The sequence below is a fragment of the Rhinolophus hipposideros genome (assembly GCF_964194185.1).
Source record: "Rhinolophus hipposideros genome assembly, chromosome: 11".
Classification (NCBI taxonomy): Eukaryota; Metazoa; Chordata; class Mammalia; order Chiroptera; family Rhinolophidae; genus Rhinolophus; species Rhinolophus hipposideros.
Genome location: NC_138057.1, coordinates 70,006,600 through 70,032,218, shown reverse-complemented (window position 1 = coordinate 70,032,218; position 25,619 = coordinate 70,006,600). Strand labels below are relative to the sequence as shown.

General features: G+C 42.9%; 1 protein-coding gene across 1 annotated transcript in view; it reads left to right on the top strand.

Annotated features, from left to right (window-relative positions):
• The window catches only part of BRINP1 (BMP/retinoic acid inducible neural specific 1), a 170,015-nt gene that overhangs the window by 85,367 nt on the left and 59,029 nt on the right, over window positions 1-25,619 (top strand). Inside the window, exon 3 of the mRNA XM_081065271.1 lies at window positions 21,319-21,509. Coding sequence (XP_080921397.1) covers window positions 21,319-21,509 — 191 coding nt within the window. The remainder of the gene's footprint in view (window positions 1-21,318; window positions 21,510-25,619) is intronic.

Here is a 25,619-nt window from a genome sequence, read left to right as displayed (position 1 = left end):
CTCCAGGGAAGCTGGTCTTCCATGAGTGTTGCTAGAGCAGGAAATGGTGTGGAAATAAACTGGAAGTAGCACATTCAACACACACAGGACCTGTGTCCCTTGTGGGCCGTCCCTGTGACCCGTGTTGTGCCTGGGTAGCTGGCTTGTCGGGACTTGCAGGTGATGTTCCCGTGGCGTTTTCCACAGCGTACTGGGAAGGAACGCTGAAGTTTCGTCTGCTCTTATGAATTCAGCACTGGTCATTTTCACACTCATTTCAGCATGGACACCCCACTGGGACCCCTCAACAGGATGTCACTTTGAAGTTCAATATATATTATTACCTTTTAAAACCACTTAATTTTGAAAAATATTTTTGAAACATTTCCAAGTGTCAACATTTTTGAAAAATTTTAAAAAAATGCAAGAAAAGGAAAATCAACAATGGTATGCTCTTTGCTTAGATTTGAGAACCATTAATATTTTGCAAAGTCTCTTTTCCCTTTCTCTCTCGCTTTCTGTCTCTCTCTCTCCCTTTCCCTTTCTCTCTTTCTCTGAAATAATAGAAATGCAGACATCATGGCACTCTCCCTACAATATTTCAGCACACTTCTAGCAATAAGGCATGCATAAATAATAAATAAATAAAAATTTTAATATAAATAATACATACCCCTATAAATAATAAATATATAAGTTTTATAGTATAAAATAATTATACCACCGAAACCCCTTAGAAAATTAATAATAGTTCCATAACACAATCTAATAACTAATATATATTTATTCATATATTCTCAATATTCTCCAAGACTCTTTCATTACTGTTTTTCCTTTTTCTAGGATCCAGTCAAAGTTCACACATCACGTTTTTTGTCTCTCTAATCTCTTTAAATATAAAATTGCCTACCCCAGACTTTATTTATGATCATTTTTAATGTCATTAACTTTGTGAAGGTTCCAGAGCAGTATTTACAGAGTTCCCATTCTGGATTTGTCTGATTGTTTCCTTCCGGTGTTGTTTAATTTGCCTGTGTGTCCCCCGCGCTTCCTGTAAACTGGAATTTAAGGCTGAACTCTTGATTAGATTCAGGGTACACCTTTTTGGAAGGAAAACTTTGTGGATTATGTGATTTGTCCTCCAGCCTACATAGCTGGGGCTCTTCCATTTCGTCTCATGACATCCCCTCCCCTAGAATGTGTGGACTACTGGACACAGATGCTTCAGGCGTTTGGGTGTCCCAGAGGTGTGGGTCCCAGGGACTGAAGTGAGTGAATCCTGCCCCAGAAGAGAAAGCACTTGAGTTCCTAGACTGTAAATAATTTCCATCATCTCTGTGACCCTAACCACGCGTCCCTCCCATTGCTCACCCACCCATGCTACATGTTCATTTCTACGGAACACACAATCTCAATTGCCAATGCTTTCAGCAGGATGTGTTTGTTACACCATAGGGATTCTTAATACAAATTCCCATTCACCTTTCTTCTCAATTGAGGGTGTACCATTTTCCATAAATATTTATAGCGGGGTCTGTCACAGGCTAAGCTCTAGGGATGATGCAGTAGGCAGAGCAGTCCTGGCGCTCCCTGACATTCCAGAGCTTAGAGCCTAGTTTTCTGTATAGGGTTGAATTCTTTGAGAGTGCGCATCGGTCCTTTTGACCGTTATGTCCCTAGCAGCCAGCAAAGAGTTTCCTGGGCAAGTCATGTTGGCCACCAGCTGGACCAGCCTGAGAAGTTCACACCTATCCCCTTTCTCTCACCCAGGATTGGTCAGAGTCATAGATTTTGATGAGAAAATGTGTTCCAGGCTGGGGCCTTGGAGGAAGAGATATTAATCAATCTGTTCTTGAAATGATCTCTTGTGTTCTCTTCTGTTTTGTACTCACACGTACATATATCCTGTCCTGGAAATGGAACGGGAAGGTCAAGACTGGGTTCAGCTGTGGAGTAGAAGTGGGGAAAGGTGGCCTTCAGATCAGCTTTGGTTTAAGACTGTTCATGTTGATCTGGCTCAAGTATCAACCTTCCTCACAGGGACCAGCTACGTTCACTTCCATTGAGAATAGAAGCACCACGGGTGACAAAGGCTGCGTTCTCTGGGAAGACTTTCTGATCTAGGGCAGTGTTTGTAGACCCCAGTATCCCCGGTCAAATATTTTCTTAATATCACCCACTTACTATCATTCTCAGCCGCTGGTGTCCACAGATTGAATGAATGGATGAAAATCGATAAGCCTTTTACCTTATGATTTCATCTGGTATCTGTCTCAATTCCTCTTCTCTCCCTCCCAGGTCCTCAGTAACATAGTTCATATGGAGGTTGTCCCAGCACTTCTCTCCTCCTTCCAGGTGTGCGGCTTTCTGTGGTGGCCATACTCCCAGTTCTCATTGCCCCTGGTCTTCCTGTTTACATTCTGCCGAATCCAAGGAGATCGTGAGGTTTGGGTTTAGCTTCAGTTGTAATGCATAAGACAGACCGGGTCTGAGCTTCCCACAATACCTCCATACCCTGGCCTTCCAGAGGGATCTCTCTCTCTCTCTCTCTCTCTCTCTCTCTCTCTCTCTCTCTCTCTCTCTCTCTCTCCCTCCCTCCTTCTCTCTCTCTCCAGGTAAGCAGGTAACTGGAGTCTTGAGTAGCTATAGGAGAGTTTGTACCACCTACTGGGGCAAACAACAGCTCTTTGCTAGTATCTTGCCGACCTTCTCGTTGATGGGAATGTGCAGCCAGAGAAAGCTCTAAATTTGTCATCTCATTATGTGATTCTCCTATTTGTAACTTTCATTGCTTCTTCATTATCCTCTACATGAAGCCTAAACATAGGAGTTTCAGATCCCTTTATGATCTGCCCAGTATCTGTCATCGTTCTGGCATCATCTCTCACCATGTCCACCCAGCCCTCCACCCTACGCTTACCTGATAACCTCTAAACTTTGTTATTCCCTTATATGCGTAGTGTTCTCTCTCACCTCCGGGCCATCGCCTCTGCCTGAGATACTCCTCTTCATCCTGTACCTCTGGTTAAATATTTCTTCAGGTATAGGTCAGATGCCACCACTCTATAATCGCATTACCCATTGTACTTCCCCCAAGAAAGACCTTATCATATTGTAATATAATTTATTTTATTTATTAGAATTATTTATTCCTTATACTTATTCTGTCTTCCTGATAGACTGTAAACATTGCGAGGCAGGAACTATGACCATTTTCTCCCAGCCATATCAACACCCGTCTCTCATGCAGTTCCTAGGGAAGAGTAGGCTGTATTGGTTGCTTGAATAAATCTTCGCTCAGATAATTTTTGAAAGTGAGTGGGGGCAGGGGTATCAATACTATTTCTTACCTTAAACCACCTCCCAAACCGAGATTTGTATACCCAGCTGTACTCTGGGCATCTCATTTGGATGTCAGATAGACATGTCAAATATATCATGTCCATACCTATACTTTTGATTGCTTCTCCCCATTACAAGCCAAATCCATCCTGCCCATAGCTTTCCCCATCTCAGTTGATGGAAGATTCATATTTCCAGTTGTTTAAGCCAAACACCATTTGTACTTTCTTGACTCCCCCTGTTGTTTCACACCCCTCATCTAATCCATTAGGAAATCCTACTTTTACGTCTTTGAAAATACAGATCCAGAATCTGACCATGCCTCACCTCTTCTCCTGTCACTCCCCGGCTCACATTACTGTCTTGGGTTGTGGCTCTGTGAGTGTTTTGGTCAATAATCTATCTCAAGTGCTTAGAACAGTGTCTGGTGCTTAATAAATATTTGCTGAATGAATGTTTGCATGAAAAATTGAATGAGTAAATGAAGAGTGTGGAAAAGTAGAGACAGCAGAGAGTTCAAAGTCACATGTACCTGGAGTCATTGTCACCTATAGAGAGAGCTTCAGTTTCTACATTTTAAAAATGGAGTAAATAACAATCTTTATCCATAGCGCCGCCTTGGGGATTGAACTCAAGGGTCTGAAATGTGCTTTGCAAACAGGAAGGCATTGTATAAATGTGAACTTAAAAAGGGGGGAAATAAAGAAAAAAAGGAAGAATAAAGAATAGAAAGAAACCATGAAGAGTAGGGGTGACCAGCAGGGGATTATATGGGCAAACTCCCACAGTCCCAAGGAAGCACTGAAGGGGATAAGATACCAGCAAAAACGAAGTGGAAGAAACTCAGGCTAAAAACTCTTCATGCCTCTGAGGAAGGCCAGGGTGAATCATTCCACACGCATTTATTACAAGGAATCTAGAAATTGCAAGTCATCGCAGTCAGAGTTGAACTGATATTGATAATTTCACAGTGTTTGATGAGGACAAACCCCGCATGTGAAAGAATTGTAATCCAGGGTCAGGAGAGGTTCGGGTGCCTGCTTTGGGAATGCAGCGGTGGGAAAGATAATGATTAGAAGATAGTACCCTTTGTGAGCACCTCTGTGTGGCCAGCCCTTTATGGACATTTTCTCTAATAGGATCCTCGTGGAGGAAGGACCTTTGTGATCCCCACTATGTGGGGAAACAAGCCCAGAGAATTGATGTGTCTGATGCAAAGTCACATAGCTGATTGGAAGCCGTATTCGGTCTTGAACCCCATTCTGATTTGATTTCCAGGCCCACCCTTCTGCTATGTGTTACCGTCTCTCATATTTTGTTTTGAGTGGAAAGTGTTAGGGAAACTTCCATAAATGAAGTAGGATTTTATTTTGGTCTTGATGGATGGGATTTGGACAGATGAATTCTTTCATGTGTTCAACAAATGTTTATTGAGCACTTCCTAGCTCTGGGCACAGTTAATAGGCTCATGCAATGAACCTATCTGTGAATACAACAATGTGCTTGTCCTGAAGTTTATGCTGCAGTTGGGGAAAGGACTGAGACTTGGAGAGTATATAGAGAAAGATACTGAAGTGTAAACCAATAGATAAAATAATTGCAGACAGTGATACAGTTGTCATAAATAAATGGAAATTGAGTAATGGGATGGGGGCTAGTTTAGCTCTGTTGGTCTGAGATTGCCTCTGTAAGCTGGTGACAACTGGGCTTTGAATGATGAGGGGGCGACACTGCAGATATCTGAGAGAAGTGTGCCCCATATGGGCTACCAAAGCACCCAGACCTATTTGGGGATTGAACAAAACCTCTGTAGTTGGGTTGCAGTTAATGGGAGACAAATGGCAGAAAATGAAGTTGGAGAGGTAAGCAGAGGTCAGTTCCTATAAGCTATGGTAGAGAGTTTTGATTTTACGTTAACTAAAATTCGTTCTTTACTCAGTTTCTCTTTCATTGATCCTCCTTGTTCACTTGGGTCACCTTCTCAGTGCTTTTGTTGGATTCTTCTCTTTTAATCTCTAGATATTTGAAGCACCAGAGTTCTTAGTCCTTGTTCTCTATATATGCCCAGGTTTTGATGATCTCATCTTTTCTTATTTGTTCTTGTGAGCTTATAGAATTCATCCTGACGATTCACATTTATAGCCCCAGTCTCGACCGCTCCCCTGAACTCCAGACTCAAACACCCAACTATTTAATAGCCTCCTTAAATGCGTCATATCAAAACCAGAATTGTTACTTTCTCCTTTCTAACATGCTCTTCTACCTATGTTTTCACTTTCATTTAATGGCATCACTACCAACCCATTTTTTAATATCCCAAGCTCAAAGCATTCATGATTCTTCTCTTCCTTTCACACCCCACAGTAGCAAATCCTATAGATTTTACTTATAAAATACATCTCCAGCATTATTGCTCTCTTAACCACTGCCACCCTCATCCAGGCCTATAAGCTTCCATCTGGACCACTGCAGTGACCGCCTCATGCCATCCCTGCTTTTAATTATGTCCTATCCCTGCCTTCTCCATAATGGAACCAAAGTGGTCTTTCTGAAACTGAACTCAAATTCCGCCACCTTTCTCAGACTCCTCCAATGACTTTCCATTATATTTCATACAAAAACCAAAGTCCTCATTCTGGTTCACCAGGACCTACATCAGGTAGCCCTTGCTACCTCTCCAAACAGGCCTTCTTGTCATTTGCCAAATGCTCTAAGTTTACTCACAGCACGGGACATTTTGCATTTGCTTTTTTCTTTGCCTAGAACAGCTCTAAGTCTCCTTAACGTCATTCAGGTCTCTTGGTCATATTTCTCCTCATTAGAGAAGCTTCCACTGCCTCCATGTAAAAATGAGCCCTGTCTGTCCTAGTAACTTCTGTCCTCTTTCCTTGTTTTATTTTTCCACGAGACTAAGCATTGTCTGGCATTTCATTTCATATTCATTGGTTTGTTTATTGACTGGCTATCCTACTGGAATATCAGCTTAATGAGGGCATCTGTTTGCCCTTTTACTGCTGTCTCTCCTGCTTTTAAAAGACTATCTTGAACATGGTAGATGTTGAAATACTGTTGGAGCAATGAATGAATAGGTGGAAAGTCAGGGATCCAACTAAGCATGAGAGCAATATGGTCATTCTTTCCTCAGTTATTTCAGAATCTACTCTATGCCAGACCTTGAACTGGGTGCTAAGAATACCTTGAACAAGCTACTTTTTTTCCCTCATGCAGAACGGATCATGTGGCAGTGGTAGAAAGAAGTAAACAGACAGTTTTAGGACAGGGTGATACATACTTTAATTGGGGTAGTGCAAAGCGCTGCTGGTAAGTAAGAACGAAGCAGATGAAGTGTGTGTATGCGTGTGTGCTGGTGGGGTGGGTGGGGGGTGGTCCCAACAGGTAGGCAAGCCTCTAGGTTAGAATGGGTTTGTACACTTGATGGAGCTGAATAAAAAATAAAACTGTATACCTGCCGGGAGCAAGGGGAGGTCAGGTGTCAAGAAGAACTGGAGGGTCGTAGGCAGGACAGGTCATGGAAGAAGACATTATATTCAGAATGAAGAGCTCTGGGCTATATTTCACATAGTGGCCAATTTCTAAAATTTCATAAAAATTCCAGGAAAAGGTGAAGGTGGGTGCTATTTGTTATGAATGGGTCCACAGAGCAGTTCAGTTTGACTAGAGTAAGGATAGGGTCATAGAGGAAGGAACTGGAAATTGGAAATTCAATTCTGGTTATAAGGAGTCTTGAATAGGAATCCAGAGAGTTTCCTATTTATTTTGCAGACAGTGGGGACTGGTTGACGGCTTCCCAACAAGGCGGAGTAGATGGCATGTGCCATCCCCCACTTAGAGGAGAGAATTCTGGCTATAATATTGAGGAGAATTGTAGGGTTGTCAGGGTGGAAGCAGGGGAAACAGGTGGGTGGTGTTTGCACCCCCATGTGTCTTGGCTAAGTACCTTGTTTTATTTAATTCCATCAGAATCCTTTCCTACAAATCTTTGGACTTATTAGATGTACTACTGATTGGAAAAGGGAAAAATGAAAGCACCAGGGTGTTACGGATTAATTCCAAAATTTCTCACTCCTGAGGCTTAAATTGCCACCTTTGCCTACACAAGGAACAGGGCGCAGTAATAAATAGAAACAAGAAGTCACTGAAGACCTGGGCAACTTGGAAACAGAGTCCTAAGGTAACTTGCCAGATTCCAGGGGCTGAGCGTTGGCAGTGAAACAGTCTGGTTGTGGGGGTGCCTAAAAACATGAGTTCTCAGTACTGGAAAGGAGACAGCTATTCATAAACTCACTCGCCCGGCCTTGATTTATTTAAGAATTATTTATTGGGCACTTTACAAGTTCCAGGAATGTACCAGAGCTGAGCAAAAGAGGTACAGTCCCCGCCCCATGGAGGTTACTGTCTAGGGGAGGGAATGACAGTAAAATCATCCCATAGCATAATCGTCAGCTATGTTCAGTGGTCCGGGGGACCTGAGCTGGCTGGGGGAATCAGGGAAAGTTTCCCGCAGAAGTGACTTCCAGCCGAGGTCCGGTATGTTGGAAAGAAGTTTACGAGGAGGAATTGCAGGAGAAAACTGTCCAAAGCAGAGACCTGAGGGGCCCATCACTCCCGAGGTTCTCAATTTTACTATGTAGAAGTATCACACGGGAACGTGTTAAACAGGCATCGGGAGAGACACCGATTTGCTGAGTTAGAGGGAACTCCTGTTTCTGTGTTTTAACACGGATTCCCACTGAAGTTTGATGCAGGTGGCATATGGGCCTCAGTTCACAAAGCACGGGTAGAGTCTGCATCTGACAATTTTCAGACTGGCTCTTTAGCCTGAAGCATATGGCCTTAAGAGGAGGGCTGGGGTTCTGCGACCATCCACTCCCAGAGAAGTTTTACTTATATCTAATTTACCTGTTTTGCAAAATATTTCTTGGAATATTGTCATTTGTATTTTTCCCAGCAAAATGCAAGTTCTTTGTCTGTATTGTTCACTTCTGTAGTCCTAGCACCTAAACTAGAGACAGAATCATGGTAGACGCTCCAAAACAAACAAAAATACTTATTTGAAAGAATGAATTAATGAATTAGATGTTTCATACCCAAACAAAAGTTTAAAGTCCAACTGTCCATTTTACAGATGGGAAAAGTGCAATCCAAGGAGGAATCATTATTGTCTAAGAGAGTCCAGCTTATTGTGGTAAAGTGATCAGTCGATTTAGGATACCTTTGCTCGCAGTTCAGTGCTTGTACCTAGACCCAATGCCAGCCTTTAAGGAGGCCAAAATATTGGCAGCACCTTGCAAAACATGCAAGAAATAAGCAAGAAATACAAGGTAGTTTAAAAACAGTTCATATACGGTGTGCCAAAAAATGTATACAAGTGGACACTGGTCAACGTTGCTCAAGCAGTAGTTCGCCGTAATCAGAAGTGTCTGGACGCTGATGGTAACCACTTTGAGCAGCTCTTGTAATTGCAGAAGTCAAATGTGACTTGTATTCATCTTTTGTTATTGGGATATATTGAGTAGTACATTTTAATACAGTTTCCCTTTCTTAAAATGCATATACATTTTTTGGCACCCTCTGTATATCGATGGACTTGAGGTTCCTAACGGGCAATTAGCTTGCTAGACAGAACCTTGGGATGAAGGTAATCCTAAGTCACATGTGATGTGCACATAGTGTGTGGACAGTTACACCTGGCTGGGTCTTCGAACCTGAGTTTCCTCATATGTAAAAAGGGGATGATTGTAACCACCTCCCAGGGTGCTTGTGGATATTAATTCAAACCAGCTGGCCCCTAGTAGGTGACCAATATATATTTATGGTTAGGCATATGGGGCTGAAGAATCGAGCATGTCCAGTGTTGGAAAATAGGTATTATTTGTGGCTCAGTCTATGGATTTAGGTGGATAAGCATCTACATATGAGAGAGAGGGATTGGGGCTCTTGAGGAAAGTACCAAGTGAGCTTGCAGAAGAGTGGTTGCCAGGCAATGGCTTTCTAGGAAGTGGCCATTGAGATGCCTGTATGCTCAAGGAAAGTGACATTTGGTAGTCCTTTGTGGGGACACCAAAAAGGAGGAACTGAAGGATCGCTTGATAGAGAGGAATCATTTTTCTACGTTTTACAAGAAAGAGCAGAATTAAAATTCAGACTCTGGGGAGATCTATGGGACAGAGCTACGGGGCTGACCTCTCTCGCTGTGCTTTGAAGTATCATCCAACGGACTCAGAGCTGAACAAAAAAAGCTAAGTGGATACTCTCCTCCATAGTGCCACCTATCACCCTGGTGCTGCCGAGGTGAAGCTAACATACCTGCCAGTGGATACAATGGTGACTGGTTCCTGACGGAAACACTTCCAGTTCATTTGGGCACTCGGAAGACCGTTCCTACTGTTCCAGACACATTTTTCTTTCCTGAGACTCTTTGGGCCTCCTAGCCAGTAAATACAGCAGGGACAACACTTTCCAACCACCGTGTGGGTTCTGAATTCCTCCTATAAGCATCTCTATCCATCAGTAACTCAAACTCTGCCTCCATGTCTTCAGACAGAGGCCTCCCTACTTCCCAGGGCAGCTTGTTCTCGTCTGATTAGTTCTGACAGTCAGAAAGGGCTCACTTTATTGAGTGGGGCTTTGCTTTGCTGTCAGTGCTTTGCTGGCATTCTAGTTCTAGCCCTCGGAGCCATGTTTTCACGGAATTACAACCTATCGGGTTGTAGTGGTGTCTTTCTTTTGTTGTGGTGTTTCGGCAATCCAATACCTCTGAAAATGCCTTAGACTCCCCAGTTGGTATTTTTTCCCATCATCACATATATTAAATCAATCACCTTGTTTAATCATCAAGTCATAAATTCCACTTAAAACATGTTTGTTTGTTTTTTTTTAACTCAGGTGTGATTTGGTCCTTTTTTAAAAATATCAGTTCCTTCTAATTTACATTTTAACACTGACTTTGTTATTTAGGCGTAGAGGTGCTCCAAGCATGCTGTGTGGGAAAATCCTTGTTTTCTAACTCACTTGGGCCCAGTAGTTTTCAAATATTTTTATGGCAAGGAAATCTTTTTGTTACAAAGACGTACAGAATTTACTGATCTACTATTTGGGTAGCTCAATCTATAAACCTTTGATTTGGCATCCTTGATTATTTCCTTAAAATGTATTATTTGACTGGCCAGATCAATGGGATAAATTAGGGTCGGCAAACTTGGTCTGTAAAGGGCCGGATAGTAAATATTTGATTCTTTGTGGGGCCTACAGCCGCTGTTGCAACTATTCTTCCCAGCCATTGCAGTGTGAAAGCAGCCACAGACAACACATCAACAAATGTGTGTGACAGTGTTCCAGTAAAAAATGTATTTACAATACAGGCAGTGGACAAATTTGGTCTGTGGGTTCTCGTTTGCAAACCCCCGAGTTTAATTATTTTTGAGGACTTTGATACATTTCAGTTAAGGATAGCTTTAGATCCCCAATTCCTGGTATAGGACCAAAAAGTCAGTGAATGTGTGTTGAATGAGTTGAAGAAAATGTTATTTCCTAACTAGTTTTGAGCAGGGATGGGGGCTTTCTCCACAGGGAAACAAACAAACAAAAAGACTTAGCCAGGAATGTGGATTTAGGGGAGGCTCTGAGATGGCAGCACACTGGCTAATGCTAAAATATTTTTACAAGAAAAAAATTGGCAATTAAATGTAATATTACTTTCTGGGGAAGAACTTGTCCATTTTTCTCCCTAAAAAGATGCCCTGTGGCAGAGGGAAATGAGCAGAGGCCCGCATGTATATGAAGTGGATTTTAAAAACCAGCTCTGCTACTGACAGCTGTGTGTCCTGGGAAATCTGTCCCCTTCTCAGAGTCTCCGTGTTTCCATCTAAAGATTGAAGGCAGTACAAAGACGTTATCTGTGGTCCCTTGGAGCTCTCAAATTTTGTGATCTGAAAGAGAAAATTCATATAATTGCAATGTTTAATGGGATTTATGATAATTGGAAAATAATTGCTGCTCCAAACTTTTATTAATCTATATTTAGTTATGAGTCATGCTTTCACAATAGATGCTTTGGAAATAAGCAGAGAGACAAATCGATTAAACAGAATTTTAAATATTTTATTTATAGGCCGTTTGTGTAATCCCTAGAGCCCATGGGCATATTAAGATCATTTAAAATATCCATTACAACTTACGTGTTATGCTACAAAGTCCCCTTTTAGAATAGCTTGCCAAAGGATAAATAGGAAACATTTCTTGAGTAGCGACTACTGCCAGATTAATTGCGCTCATTACGCTTAATCCTTCCAGCAACCCTGCAAGGTAAGTACGCACTAGGATTCCTGTTGCACTGATAGAGAAGCTCAGAGAGGTTGAGGATTTTGCAAAGGGTCACTCAGCTAGTGAGTGCCTTTCTGCTAGGATTCAAAGCCAGGCCTTTCTGACTTTAAAGTCTGAGCACCTCCCAGGGTGCCACATCTCTGGAAAAGAACCTGTTTTGTGTTCCTTTTCAGATGCTCAGTGAAGGAGCCTTTGTTTTTCCTTGATATCCTATATTCTGTTATACCAGAACACAGCAAGTGGCTCCTGGTAAGGTGGTTTGGGTGAGGTAATACCTGTCCTTCACTGGTGTGGTGACACCAGAGTGGGCAGAGGATGTGGGAGCAGGAAGAAGCAGGGAAGAACCCAGGCAGGGTTTCCTGAAAGCTGAGTTTGTGTCCCACTCTGGCATGGGTTTGCCATGTGGCCTTGCTGGACTTGGGCCTCAGTTTCCTCCACTAGTGATGGCGATAGCAATACTCTCCGTCTTCCAGGTTGTCAGGAGGATAGTGGATACTATGACAGGGTTTTGTAAGGGACCAAGTGCACTACAGACTCCACAAAATCAAGATAATGGCATGGGACAGTGGGTCAGGAAGGAGGACACCGGACGTGAGATCAGGAACCCAGAAGCTAGTTCCTCTTCCCACCAGTGGTGCTGTGGCGTTGGGCCTCTCTCTGGGCCTCAGTTTCCTCATTTGTAAAATGACAGTGATGTCCTTGGATGACTACTCCAAAGCCCTTCCATTCTGACGTTTTGGATTCTGTATGGCAAGGCAATGAGATAGCTCAGGTGACTGAGGGCACCTCAGGTGACTGAAGGCATCTCAGGAAACTCCGGCTGCTCTGAATAAAATAAACCAATTGCATTCTAAGTTGCTTCCCTGATGGTAAATTACCATGACCCCTGCGTGGCCCTCTGTCCTCAGTAATGGTGCTCCATGAAGAATTTAATTTGCTTTTCTGAAAACGGACCGTTTATATAAAAGTTGGGTTATTCCAAGTATGCTTGCTGTGTTTCTATTTTTCCCTCTCAAGTTTCTACTCAGTAAGAAGCAGGTAGCTCCATTCCAAGAAGCTTCCCCTGGATTAGTTGCCCCCATTTCTCTGAACTTTATTCTCAAAAGAGACTTCAGAACTGTTGCTGGCGTTGGTGTAAGAATAAAAATACTATTACTTAAATGAACACATCTGGAAAATAGAAAGGCTTATATGCAAATTGTAAGCGGGGATTATTTTAGTCTATAAAATTAATTCAATGTCTGCGCTTGCAATTAAAATAAAACTATTAATATTTATAATCATGTTTTCAGAGATAGGTTTTTTGGTTTTTTTCTGCTTTTCTTCTTATCCCTCTGGGGTCGAAGTGCCCCAGGGACCCACTGGATGCTAGGACCCGTCAGCAGCTCTCTCACTAATGCTCTGGGGCGTGGAGGCAGACAGGGCATTCGCAGTGGGCACCCTACTTGTTAAGAGGCATCATTTCCACTTCACAGATGCCCTTGGGTTCACCTTTCCCAGAGCTGGCTGGGGATCATGTGGGGAGAGACAGACAGTGGCAGGCAAGAGAAATGCGCTCTCTCTCTCTCTCTCTCTCTCTCTCTCTCTCTCTCTCTCTCTCTCAGCTCAATGATTTCATCGCCTCACTATCCTCTGTATTAATTTGCTACTAACATAACTGAAGTGGTCCCAGAGTCCCCAGCCCCCAGCACCTTGATACTCAGACCCTTGTTTTGATTCTACTTCCAAATGATTAGTTGAAACAACCAATGTGATAAGCCACCCAGGAGTAAATAAATGCAGACATCCAGTAACCATCATCAGTCATGCTTTTAATAAACATTTACTAAGGGGCAGTGTTTATACAATATTTTTAAATGTACTCTTGGATTACGTCAGACCACTAGAGAGCTACGTATTTAGACTGTAGCATGTTTGACGCTCATGGAATTGCTTTATCGAAGGGTGCTTTGGCACATGTGGTAGGCTCCATTGAGTCAATCAAACACCGGAGTATTATTGAGAACATCACCCACCAGCATCCACAACATCCATTTGTTTCTTTGAAACAATGGGGGATGCTTGTGTCCTATCATGGTATCCAAGAAATGTGCATTCTCTAACAACTTTGAACAACTGCTCTGTTATCTTCTTGACCACATGGCTCTTTTGAATGTGGTCCCCTTTTTCCTTTGGCTGCGAGGAAGCTCAGAGAAATTGATAGTTCACTTCTATCAAGTGTTCAGGACTTTATACAATTTTTTTCCCATGCCAATTTTAACCCAAAATTTAAATTGTTTTTCTCTCTTTATTTTTCCAGTTTTCTACATTTTTAAGTCTACATGTTATGTGTGTTTTTGAAAATCACCTCCAACTCTTTCTGTTATGAGATCAGATTTGAGTTAAAAAACAAACAAACAAACAAACAAGCTGCAAAACGTGTTTCTTAAAGAAGAGGAGAACCACCCTTCACTTTTTCAGCCGTCATTTGTAACCTTGATTATCTACAAAACAATGGAGGCAACTCACATTTATCCCACACTTACCGTGGACCTACCACTTCTGGAGATGCTCTCCACACAACCCTGAGCATTAGAAATTGTCATCATCCATTTTACACGTGAGCAATCGAAAAAGCAAATTTAAACAATAAAAATATTATGAGGTGTGATCAAACAATACGGTGGATGTGTAAATTAAAAAAAAAATTACAGTAAAAGACGCATTGCCATGAATCCCACTCAAAAATACTCCCCTTCACTTTAAACATACTTATCCTATCTTTCTTGTCACTTTCTGAAGCATTTCTGGAAGTCCTCTTTTGTGAGTGTCTTTAGTTGCACTGTCATGGCTGCCTTTATATCCTGAATCATTTTGACTTTGGGGAAGACAGAAGTCACATGGTACCAGATCCCATAAATAAGGTGGATGAGGACACACCATTATGTTTTTGTTTGACAGAAATTGCCGTATACCAGGAGCAACGTGTGACGCGGAGCGTTGTCATGATAGAGGATGATTTACGGATGATACACTTTAAAACACACTTTCTCTCAATCGTAGTTCACACCCAACTGACTGCACCAAACAAGTTGAAACTTACCACACACTGTTACTAAGTTTCCACGAGCCGCTTCCCGTATTGAAGATGCCTGCCTTTCTGTTGGATGGCACTCGGCAGCAGCATTCACCATATTTATTGATCACAACAGAAAGGCTGTGTCACACATTGCTTCTGGTATGGCAATTTCTGTCAAACAGAAACATTATGGTGTGTCCTCATCCACCTCATTCACTGGATCTGGCATGGTGAAACTTCTGGCTCTTTCGCAAAGTCAATATGACCGTGAAAGGTAAACATTTTGAATTGATTCAGGACATCGAGGCAGCCATGAGAGCACAACTAAAGACACTCATGAAAAAGGATTTCCAGAACTGCTTCAGAAAGTGGCAAGAACAGTGGGATGACTGTGTTGAAAGCGAGGGGGAGTCTTTTGAGGGGGATTCTTAGCAATGTGTCCTTTACTGTAGTAATTATTTTTTAATTTAAATGTTCACTGTATTATGAGATCATATCTCATATATGTTACCTATGCAAATAATAATAAAAAGACACCAACAGAAGCTTACAATTGCCCATACCCTGTTGCAATTTTCAAAGAAGTTATCCAACCATTATTTCACTGAACTCAGCACAATTTGGAGAGATGCATGTTTTTACACATATGAGGAAATAGACTTGGAGGGAGTTTATCCCTGTTGATCCATTTCTTAAATTCAGACTCACTACTTTTAACCTCCTTCACAAGAATCAAATCCCAGCTATCCCCAAATTTCTACCTACTGGTGACTTTAAAAAGATCATGATTGTGCCTTTTCATCTCCCACCCCACTCTGCACCCCCTATGACCCAACTTTCTGTTGTAGCCTCATATATAACCATGGCAACAATGATGATACTGATAATACTTATTGCTGACTTTTTATTTAGGGCTGATTATATTCTAGACACTGTGCTTCATGATTTAATATAATCCTAAACCCATCCCTTAAAGGTAAATACGCTTCCCCTGGATCACATCTGCATTTTATAGACTATAAGCAAACACGTCCACAATCTCATAGCTAATTGGTGGAAGAGCCAGGTTTTAACCCAAGATATCTACCCCCATAGCCCAGGCTGAGAGATACAGAGCTGAAGACCATCTCATACAATCACCTTATTTCCCAGGAGAGTAAACACCTTCCCAAGGGCACAGAGTCTGTCCTCCTGCCTGTCTCACTGTCTTTCCTCCTTCAGTGAAACCTCATGCTCAGTGTGTCACTGAGAGAGAAAGAGACGAGAAGAGAGAGAGAGAGAGAGAGAGAGAGAGAGAGAGAGAGAGAGAGAGAGAGAGAGACCCTATAAAGGCAATGCTAAGCTTCAGACTTATCATTTTCTCTCTAGCCTCATCTTAAATTCTACCACCCTGGCTCCAGGCTTCATCCTTCCTCTGCCTCTGTCATCACCAGCCTCTCGCCTTCCGCTCCCCCAGTGGGATGGGCCTTCCTGCAGCCACCCCATGCCTTCCATCCAGGATCCTTTTTTAATCTCAGTCTAATTGGTTTGCCTGCCCTGCTGGGATGCTTAATTGGGCATAAGCATATTCCACAGATCCTGTACCATTGTGAGCTCTGACTTTTCCTCCAAGGAAAATTTGTTTGCTCTGTGGGCTCAGAAGGAAAGATATATTTTATGTTGCGCTCAACTCACTGAGAACTTACACAAAATTGTTCCTGGGCCAGCAGAACAGTTAGGCAGCATGACAAGCAAGGCTTTCTCACTGTCCTTTATTTTTCACTTTTCTGTAAGGTGGCAAGTTGCAGTAGAAAGGGCACTGAACTTGGAGTCCTGAGCCCTGGGTTTTGATTTCAGCCCTGCCAGCCCTTTGCTCTGTGATCTTGGGCAAATAACTCAGTGTCTCTAAAGTTCAGTTTTCCCATCCATGAATTGAGTTAAATTTGATGACTTCTATGAAAGAAGTCATACTGATGCTCTTAGAACAGGAGTCCTACACCCTGGGGGCTAAATCCAGCCTGATACCTTCTTTTGTAAATAAAGTTTTATTGAAACACAGACATGCTCATTCATTTATGTATTGTTTATGGTGACAAAGCCTAAAATATTTACTATCTGCCCCTTTACAGAAAATAAAAAAATTGCCTGCTCCTTGCCAAATCTAACATAGCCTTTCAAGATTTGTTGATTCCTTATTTGGATTTTTTTTTTCTATCACCCTTTCTTTCATCCCATCTCCTTAAGCAGGCCTACCTCCTTGATGTTCCCCAATTCTGACAAACACATTTCTACCTCAGGACCTTTGCACCTGCTGTTCCTTCTTAGATCACTCTTCTGACAAGTGGCTCCATGGTCTCTTCCTCATTTCCTTCAAGTCTCTCCTTCAATGTCGTCAAATCAGGAAGGCTTTTTCTGCTCATCTATATAAACCACACCCTCACCTCACCCCCGAGCATCCTGACCTCCTTCCTCTGTTTTATTTGTCTTCATAGCATGTATCTCCCTCTGACATGTAGCACACTTGTCTCTTTATTATCTGTCCACTCACCTGAATGCTTACTCCTTGGTTGTGGGGCCTTAATTTGTTCAAGTGCTGTGTCCTCAGATCTGGAAACATAGTGGTAGGCATTCAAATTGGGAAAACCTAAATCAATCATTTCAGCTGTAATGTTGTCTAAATCTACTTCTGAACAGATCTAGGTACAGTAAAGCCCTGTACTTTTAAGTATATCTTCTTAAAGAATATAAAATTGTAGACTCCTGTGACCAGTCCGATCTTTGCTCTAACATCCCTATGAAGGTCACAGAGTCACATTAACTCATTCTTTGCAAGTTTTTAGTCTGGCTTGTTGGCCAATCAGAACGGAGTTCATAGACTGAGATCTAATAACAAAGTTTGGCATACAAGGCCCTTCATCACGTGGTCCCTGCCAACCTCTCTGTCATTACCTCTTATCGTTTGTATATCCATGCATGCTCACACACACACACACACACACACACACACACACACGCGCGTGCGCGCGCGCGCGTGCATGCTTCACTCTCCAACTATCTTATCCTTCCTCATTCCCCTCCATTTTTGCACATGAAGCTTATTCTTCCTGAAACATTCTTTTGCTATCTTTGTCCAAATCCTTGTACAGGAGAATTCTTTGACACATCGACTCCCACCACAGCCCCTCCTCCAGACTATGTCTGATCTCCCCTTAGCTGATCCCTCTGTGATAAAACGACCATTGCAAACAGTACACCATAGTTTAATAGCTTTCCTAAACATCCACCTTTTTTTCCAGTAAGATGGAGCAATCCCTTTGGGTCAGGAACTCCGTGATATTGAACAGGCAGTGCCTGGCACAGAGACACTGCCTATATAACACGCCCCAGTGACTGAGCCCATCCCAAGAGCCTGGCACGTGCTCAGCAGGCCACCAGCAGCCTCTCACTGCTTTACATCTACCCTGTGAAGGACGTACTGGAAGCCCAGTGTCAGCTTCCTCCCTAGTTTTTTCAAGGAAGCAGCACAGATGGCCGGCCCTGTGTATATAGTGTGAGCATCAGGAAGCTGTTAGAAAAAAAAAGAAAAATGAAAGAAAAGGCGTTGAGTCATGGGCTTATAATTTGGTGCGGGGGGATCGCATTACTCCTTTGTATCAGCACTGGTTATATTATGGTTTTTATATTCTACCAATATCTACATTAAAAGAGTGATTTAAGAATCAGGATACCCGTTTTCTACTTTTAGCTCTACCACTAACTAGCTGTGTGACTTTCAACATGTTACTTAACCTCTCTGAGTGTAAGTACTTGTTAGTTTTGAGGAATGTAGGCATATTCACTTACAAAAAATAGTAACCCAAGGTTGTAAGTTGTACATAAAACTGATATATCGGTGATATGGTTATATAATATTTAATATAATGTGTAAAATTATTCATCTATTAAATGGTATATGTCTATGGAAATATATGTATGCTTCTATGCATACATATAATTCCATAACTAATGTATATATAATTTTATAAGTTTCAGGGATAAGCTGATGAGGAAAGACTCTTTTCCTCAGAAATAGCTGATGGTTCTCCTTGCCTTTTATTGCTCATCTAATGCTGAGTAATAAATTACTCCACACCTCAGTGGTTTAATACCACAGTATTTATCATCTCACAGTTTCTGTGGGTCTGGGGTCTGGGCGTGGCTTAGCTGCGTGCCCCTGCTCTGGGTGTGCTGTAGTCATGCAGAGCCCCAGTGGGAAGGACCTGCTTCCAGCTCACGCATGGGTTACGGTTAGGATTTCATCTCCTTGTGAGAGCTCGGTTCCTCAGAAGCTACTGGCCTGAGGCTTCTCTCACTTCCTCTCCCTGAGGGTCTCTCCTCAGAGCTTCTCACAATGGAAGTAAGAGAGAGGGAGAGAGAGACAGAGAGAGAGACACAGAGAGAGAGAGACAGAGACAGAGACAGAGACAGAGACACAGAGTGAGAGAGACAGAGAGACAGAGAGACAGAGAGTTGCCATATTCCATAACCCAATCACGAAAGTAACATTCCATCCCTTTCATATTTTATTCATTAGAAGCAAGTTGCTGGATCCATTTCCTCCCACACTCAATAGGAATGTGAACACCAGGGGTCTGGGGTCATTGGCGGTCATGTCACAGACCACTTACCAGAGCTATAAAATTCTCTTCAGCTGCCTCTCACATCCCCCACCCTCTCCCCATGTCTGGTGACTCCACTTGCTCCATCTTGTCTCCTTTCACACCCCCTTCTTCACATACTCCTCCTGTCCTGCTCAGCTATTCCCATAATGTATTATATATCCCCCTCTCACTCAGTCTGCTCCTCCCCTTTACGCCATGTGGGTGGTTGTGTGTGTGTGTGTGTGTGAAACAGCATTGCTGTTTATCTAAATCCCACACAAGCTTCAAAACTATAGTTCAGATATGACATCTCTCTGAAGTATCCCTTAGAGACCTGAGAAGTCTGTGTTCCTTCTTCTGCATCCAAATCCTTAAGTTTGGATACACGAGAAACGTCTTCTCTTCCCTGCCAGACTGTGGGCTTCTTCAGGATGTGGGCTGTGACGTGGACATCATACTTGATGGGTGTCCTGCAAGAATTCATTGAGTGCAGCAGATTGACTATTTAAGTACCTGTGGTATGTAAGGTACTGAGCTCACTTGATTTAGAATGTGAACTGTGTTCTGAATGATGGACAGAGATTCCTTTAGCAGGTACAGACCATCAGCTCTGAGACTTGGGAATGTATTTTAGTTTGAAAGTTTTTTTCAGACCGACTGTCCTCTGCATCAGGGGTCAGACTCCACCACTGAATGACCGGGGCATATTCTGGTGTGATTCTGCATCCTGCTCCAGGCCCCTTCCTTCATTTGTCTCCCCTATCTTGTGGCAGGAGAGAGAGACCTTTTCATTAAACTCTGGTTCCCATCATTTATCTAGGCTGACCTTGCAGTCCTCGTGGCTGGTCTGTTTTTCTCAAGGGACCGGGAGCTTGTAATTCAGGCGGGTCAGGGGGCCGGTAGTGCTGGGGGAGCTTCGTCTTTGGTCGGAATGGAGGTCATTTTAAGCAAAGGAACCTGAACCAAGGCCCTTTACATTTCTACTGGTATACTGTGTGCGTGCTCCTTGCGCATCGTCCATGAACCTTTAATGATGCACATGTCTGGGAATTTGAGAGGAAACAAAATTATAAAACTATTTTTCACACTGGATTGGTGCCTGGCAGTTTCCAAAGGTATTTTCACACCGTACGTTTCGTGTACGCTGTGCACCAGCAATAAGAAATAGATAATGTTATTTGGATTTCATAGATAAGAAACGTAGGTCCAGAGAAGGGACACACTCTGCCCAAGTTCACAGCACAGTTTGTGAGAGGCAGCGCGAGATGCTGAGTTGAGCTCCCCAATTCAGTGCTCTTGGGTGTCGGTCTCCTCCATCACTAGTGAAGGGAAGAATGGAAATGGGAAAGTCCCCCACATGCTCTTCAGAACACAGCTTAATTTCTTCCAAATTGTAGTTGCTCAATGAATGCGTGTTAAAATTTTGAATCAAATTTAGCTCTGGGCTTATTATTGATTTTGTAATTGTCTTATAGTAGGTCTCATTGCTTTGTGCCTCAGGTCTTGTCCATTGTTACATAGACTCCGTCCCTCCCTCCCTCCCTTTTGTCCCATCCATCCATTCATTTACTCATCCAGCTAGCATCCTGATGGACCCCACCACGTAACATGCACCATGCATGTAAGAAGAGTCCATCTCTATGGTACCATTCACATTGTAGTGAGAGAGATGGATAAGCGCCTAGACAACAAAGGTTTTTGTATCCCTGATGCTCTGTAAATAGCATGAGAGCACGGCTGTGTCTGTTGAGTTTACCACAGTATCCTGGGGATGAGGGCAGTGCTCAATAAATGTTTGTTGGCTGAAGAAGATTGAGACTCCAGATATAAGTATCACTTGACAAATAGTAAAAATAATGGTAGTCATTGTCTCCCATCTCCCCAAAGGGGAGATGCCTGGCTGGGGTGGGTGGGGTGGACTTTGGCTCGGGGTTGGAGGTGGTAAGTTGAGGAGTCTCGCTCATCTCTCCTGCCCAGGGAGTTTGCCCGTTGGAAGGTGAGGAACACAGCCATCGAGAGGAGAGACCTGGTCCGTCACCCAGTGCCCCTCATGCCAGAGTTTCAAAGAAGCATCCGCCTGCTTGGCAGGAGACCCACCACTCAGCAGTTCATCGAGACCATCATCAAAAAGTACGGCACCCACCTCCTCATCTCGGCCACCTTGGGAGGTAGGTCAGCAGTCACTGGGCCAGAGCCTGGTCGTCACGGGGTCTGGGACGGAGTGGAGGCTGGGATGCCCTAGGATCAAAGCTGAATGAACATCTCTGCCATCATACTTTATTCCAAAGGGTATGTTGCCAGATAAGCCAAATTGTCTTGGTTCTTGTGGTCAGTTGTGGACCGTTGATTCTGTTCTCTGGGGCAGTCTGACTGGACAGCTTACTGACTTTTGTGGAAACCTGGCTTCACCTTGGAATTCGCTCAGTTCGTTGGGAATGCTTAACCTGATGGTTAGATTAGTTCCCTTTGGAATGTAGGCTCACCTGGGGGAATAATTAAACTTCCCATGTTGTTTAGAGTCTTTCTTTGGTTCATTTTAGTCTGCTCTAGGGCCTGATAACATGAGGTTGGCAGGCATTTTACAGATAGGGTATCATTTGTATCTCACATGGGCTTGGAGTAAGTTATCTGGAAAGCAGACTCAGTGTTCCACCCTGCTCAGCCTTACCCATCCTTCCCATCAAGCCCAACCAATCTTTAAGAAAGTAAGGAGAAGAGGGGAGGATAAAAGGGAGGAAAGCAACCAAAAAGGAAAGAAAACAGGAAATGGTAAAGACCAGTGCATTTAGATGCGTATGGGTCCTGCCTGCACGCATCGTTTTACATTATCAACTACAATCCTTTGGACTTCAGTTTTCTACCACAATGACCAGATCCACTGAAATGTGAGCCCCTGTGGTGGTGGAGCACCAGGCCAGCTGCTCAGAGAGCTGCTAAGTTGCATTTGGATGTGACCCATGGCAGCTGTCAACAAGATGGGTGTATTGACGGAGGCAAGGTGGGTGGACTGAGGTATAATTATAACAGTTGATCTTCTCCTGCAGAGGAGGGATGAGTACCACAAGCTGGAGAGATTCGTACACATTTCATGGAGGGAGTCGCAGGCTAGCTTGACAGGAGTTGGATAGATGGAAGGAAGATACAAAGCTGAACACACAGTATGCATTTTGAGGAAGATCAGATTAGGAATTTGATGATGTGGGGAACATGGATGGAAACATTGGTTTGGCAATTCGTTCATTTTTACAATGACAGACACTACTTCTTGAATATTTGCCCATCGCAGTCATTATTTCTCAAAAACTGCAAAGTAAGTTAAAGTATCTCCGTTCTATAGATAAGGAAGCGAAGGATCAGGAGAGGTATGGCTAGTAAGTGACAAAGCTGAGTTTTGTGTATGTGTGTGTTTTTCATTCAATTTATTTAAACAAAAGCAGTTCACCCTAAATTTATCATTTAGGGATTTCTGTCGGGAAAGTCTGCGTGGTTTTTGACCAACATCAGTTATCTGTTCAATCGACTCATTCACCCACTCACTCATGCATTCCCTAAACCAAGCAACATGTAGTTGTTGCTTGATGCTAGTCAGATATTAGGTTAAGTAGGACTTTGAATGTTAAATCATGGAGTTAAATCATTCTATTGTAAAGTAAAAATGAAACCATGCCTACAATGAGTGTTGCATTAACCTGTCCCCTTTTCTTTGAATTTCTCCTACTTCCCATTTCACCTGAAAAAAAAAAAAAATTGTGCCCAATTCAGTTCTTCCATTAGAAGCTGTGTTCTGTCCAAGTCTCTGGGAAACCCAAATAACAATGACCTTTCTTTTGCAGTGAAATATATTTTTAATAATTTCTCCAAAAGGCGGGGTGGTGAATCACAGAGCCTTGTTCCTGTCCTGTTTTTACAGCACGGCGTTTTACGATATACACAGCTTTGAATTAGATTCTGATGTAAGACAGCAGGTCCTAAAGGTTTCCTCAGTGTGTGTGGGGGGGAGGGGGAATATTTACTGTTGATTGAACATAATGTGCCAGGCACCGTGCGATGTCCTTCTTACATCATCGTTTCATTCATTCTTTCATGGAAAAATATTTCTTAAGGTCATTTTTGTGCAATGGGAAAGAAAGGAGGTGGTGGGTTGTAGTGAATGAAAGGGCAGCCTGTAGAGTTTGATGGCCTGGTTCCAATCCTGACTTCTGCTCATCACCAGGTTAGCGTCACCTTGGCAATCCTCTAAGGTTCCTCTTGTATAAATAGAAATAACTATAGTTCTTCCTTAACTTATATAGTGAAGATTAAATGAAATGTGCATTTAAGGAGCTTAGAATAGTGTTTGGCACCTAACAAATCATTGCTAGTGTTGTCATTCTTAATATTATTATTGTTATCATTTAGTGGGGTTATGGAACTTGGGGACTCGGGATGAAAGCCCATTCCTACCACTCACTAGATGAATGGGAGACATTGAGAAAGTCACTTTTTCTGTCTGGATATCAGTTTTCCCATCTAAGTATAAGGAGGTGCAGGAAATTTTATTCACTACTTTTTCCTAAGGAGAACACTGTGTTCATTTAGAAGTACTTTGATAAGCTGTTTGAGATGTCAGGTAAGTTCCTAAGGGCATACTCAAACAACAAAAGATGATCTGTAAACTGTCACATATGGGACAAGTAAATGCATTTGTATGGCTCCCGAGGGAGAAGGAAGAAGAAGGCAAGGCAGTGAGAAAGAGGAAGTGGAGCCGGTGGGAGGGCTGACAACTAAGACATTTCCAGGGGATACTCGAATTTTTGGTGAAATCTATTGAACTCCTAAAATGCTTGGTATGAGTGGTTTTCTTATGGAGGGTGGTGATGGGAAAAATTGGGGGTCTAAAATGACTGGAATACCAATTTCCCTTAGTCCCTTGTAAGGTCATATTTTGAACCAAAGGAAACACCTTGGAGCCTGGGTATCTGTGTGATATGTGTGCTTACGCTTGCATGCATGCATAGACAGATGAGTGCAAATGCCTACTTCTACTTCAGCATAAGTTAATCTGTACATGGACAGATACACATATCAGTACATACACACTCATTGGACTCATGCATATGGATGCAATGTACACATGTATGTGTATATGTGACCTTGCACATGTATGTACATGTATGTATATTGCATGAATATCTTTGTATGCATGTGGGTTCGTGATTTGTACTTGTGTGTATGTCTGTGTGTCTGTTCATTGTTCCCCACCCTGCATTTTGGGACATCACCCCTTGGCTAAGAGGAAGGCTGAGAATAAATTCACGGGGCTCAGAGGAAAGGATGAGGGATTTGCCAGAGGCCTAAAGTTCAGACATCCCACCCCCTATCTGGAAGTAGTATCTATCCCCTATTGACTCAAAAGGTAATGTGATCAGCTCCCACCTCATCCCGCATCCCTGTGTGTCTGAGTCCCACTTTGTTGCCCTCTGAAAGACGCACCACAGAGAGACAGGCAAAGCCCCTGGAGGACAGAGCCTGAGGAAGGACCTGTGTGGGGCAAAGAGCCAATTTGCAGGAATGCCCAAATGGGAAAGCAACTCTACACAGAACATTCTCTTAATATACAAGAAATCGAGTCTTAATAATGCAGCAAGAAGTCCATTAACCCCTCTGATGTAAGGTTTGCCGCTGCCAGTTCTCAGTCCAGAGGGAACTGAGCTTCTTTCACCTTCTCTTTCACAGGCCCCTTGGAGAGCCTGAGCTGATTCTTGGAATATTTATTTCCTCTGCTGCTTGCCTCTAACTTCTAGCATATTTACTTATTTAATCATTTCCCTTTCCACCCGTCCATCTATCTGTCCATTCAATCATCTATCCACCCATCCGTCCATCCATCCATCTATCCATTTATCCTTCAAACAATCACTGAACATCCGCTCTTCATCTGATCTGGAAGAAGCACTGGAAACATTGCAGAGAAGAATCCGATGGAGTCCTTGTTCCCCCAGGTCACCACACACCACCCCTGAAGTGCTCAGTGGGCACACCTGGCCATTGGCTCCCCTATTGCACATCATGCATGTGATCCCTCCGTGACTCTAGAATGAGGACAGTATCTTACTCATTTGCCTGCCAAAGAGCTCTGCACCCACAGTGCTGAGCTCTGCACACATGCTTGTTCAACTAAACTGAATGGACAAGCTAGGGAATGATAGAGGGAAGGTGATGGCATCTCTCTTGCAGTGGGGTATGGTTGGGGAAAGCTCACCAGGAAGGTGATGGCTGAGCAGGTTCTGAAGAGTGCC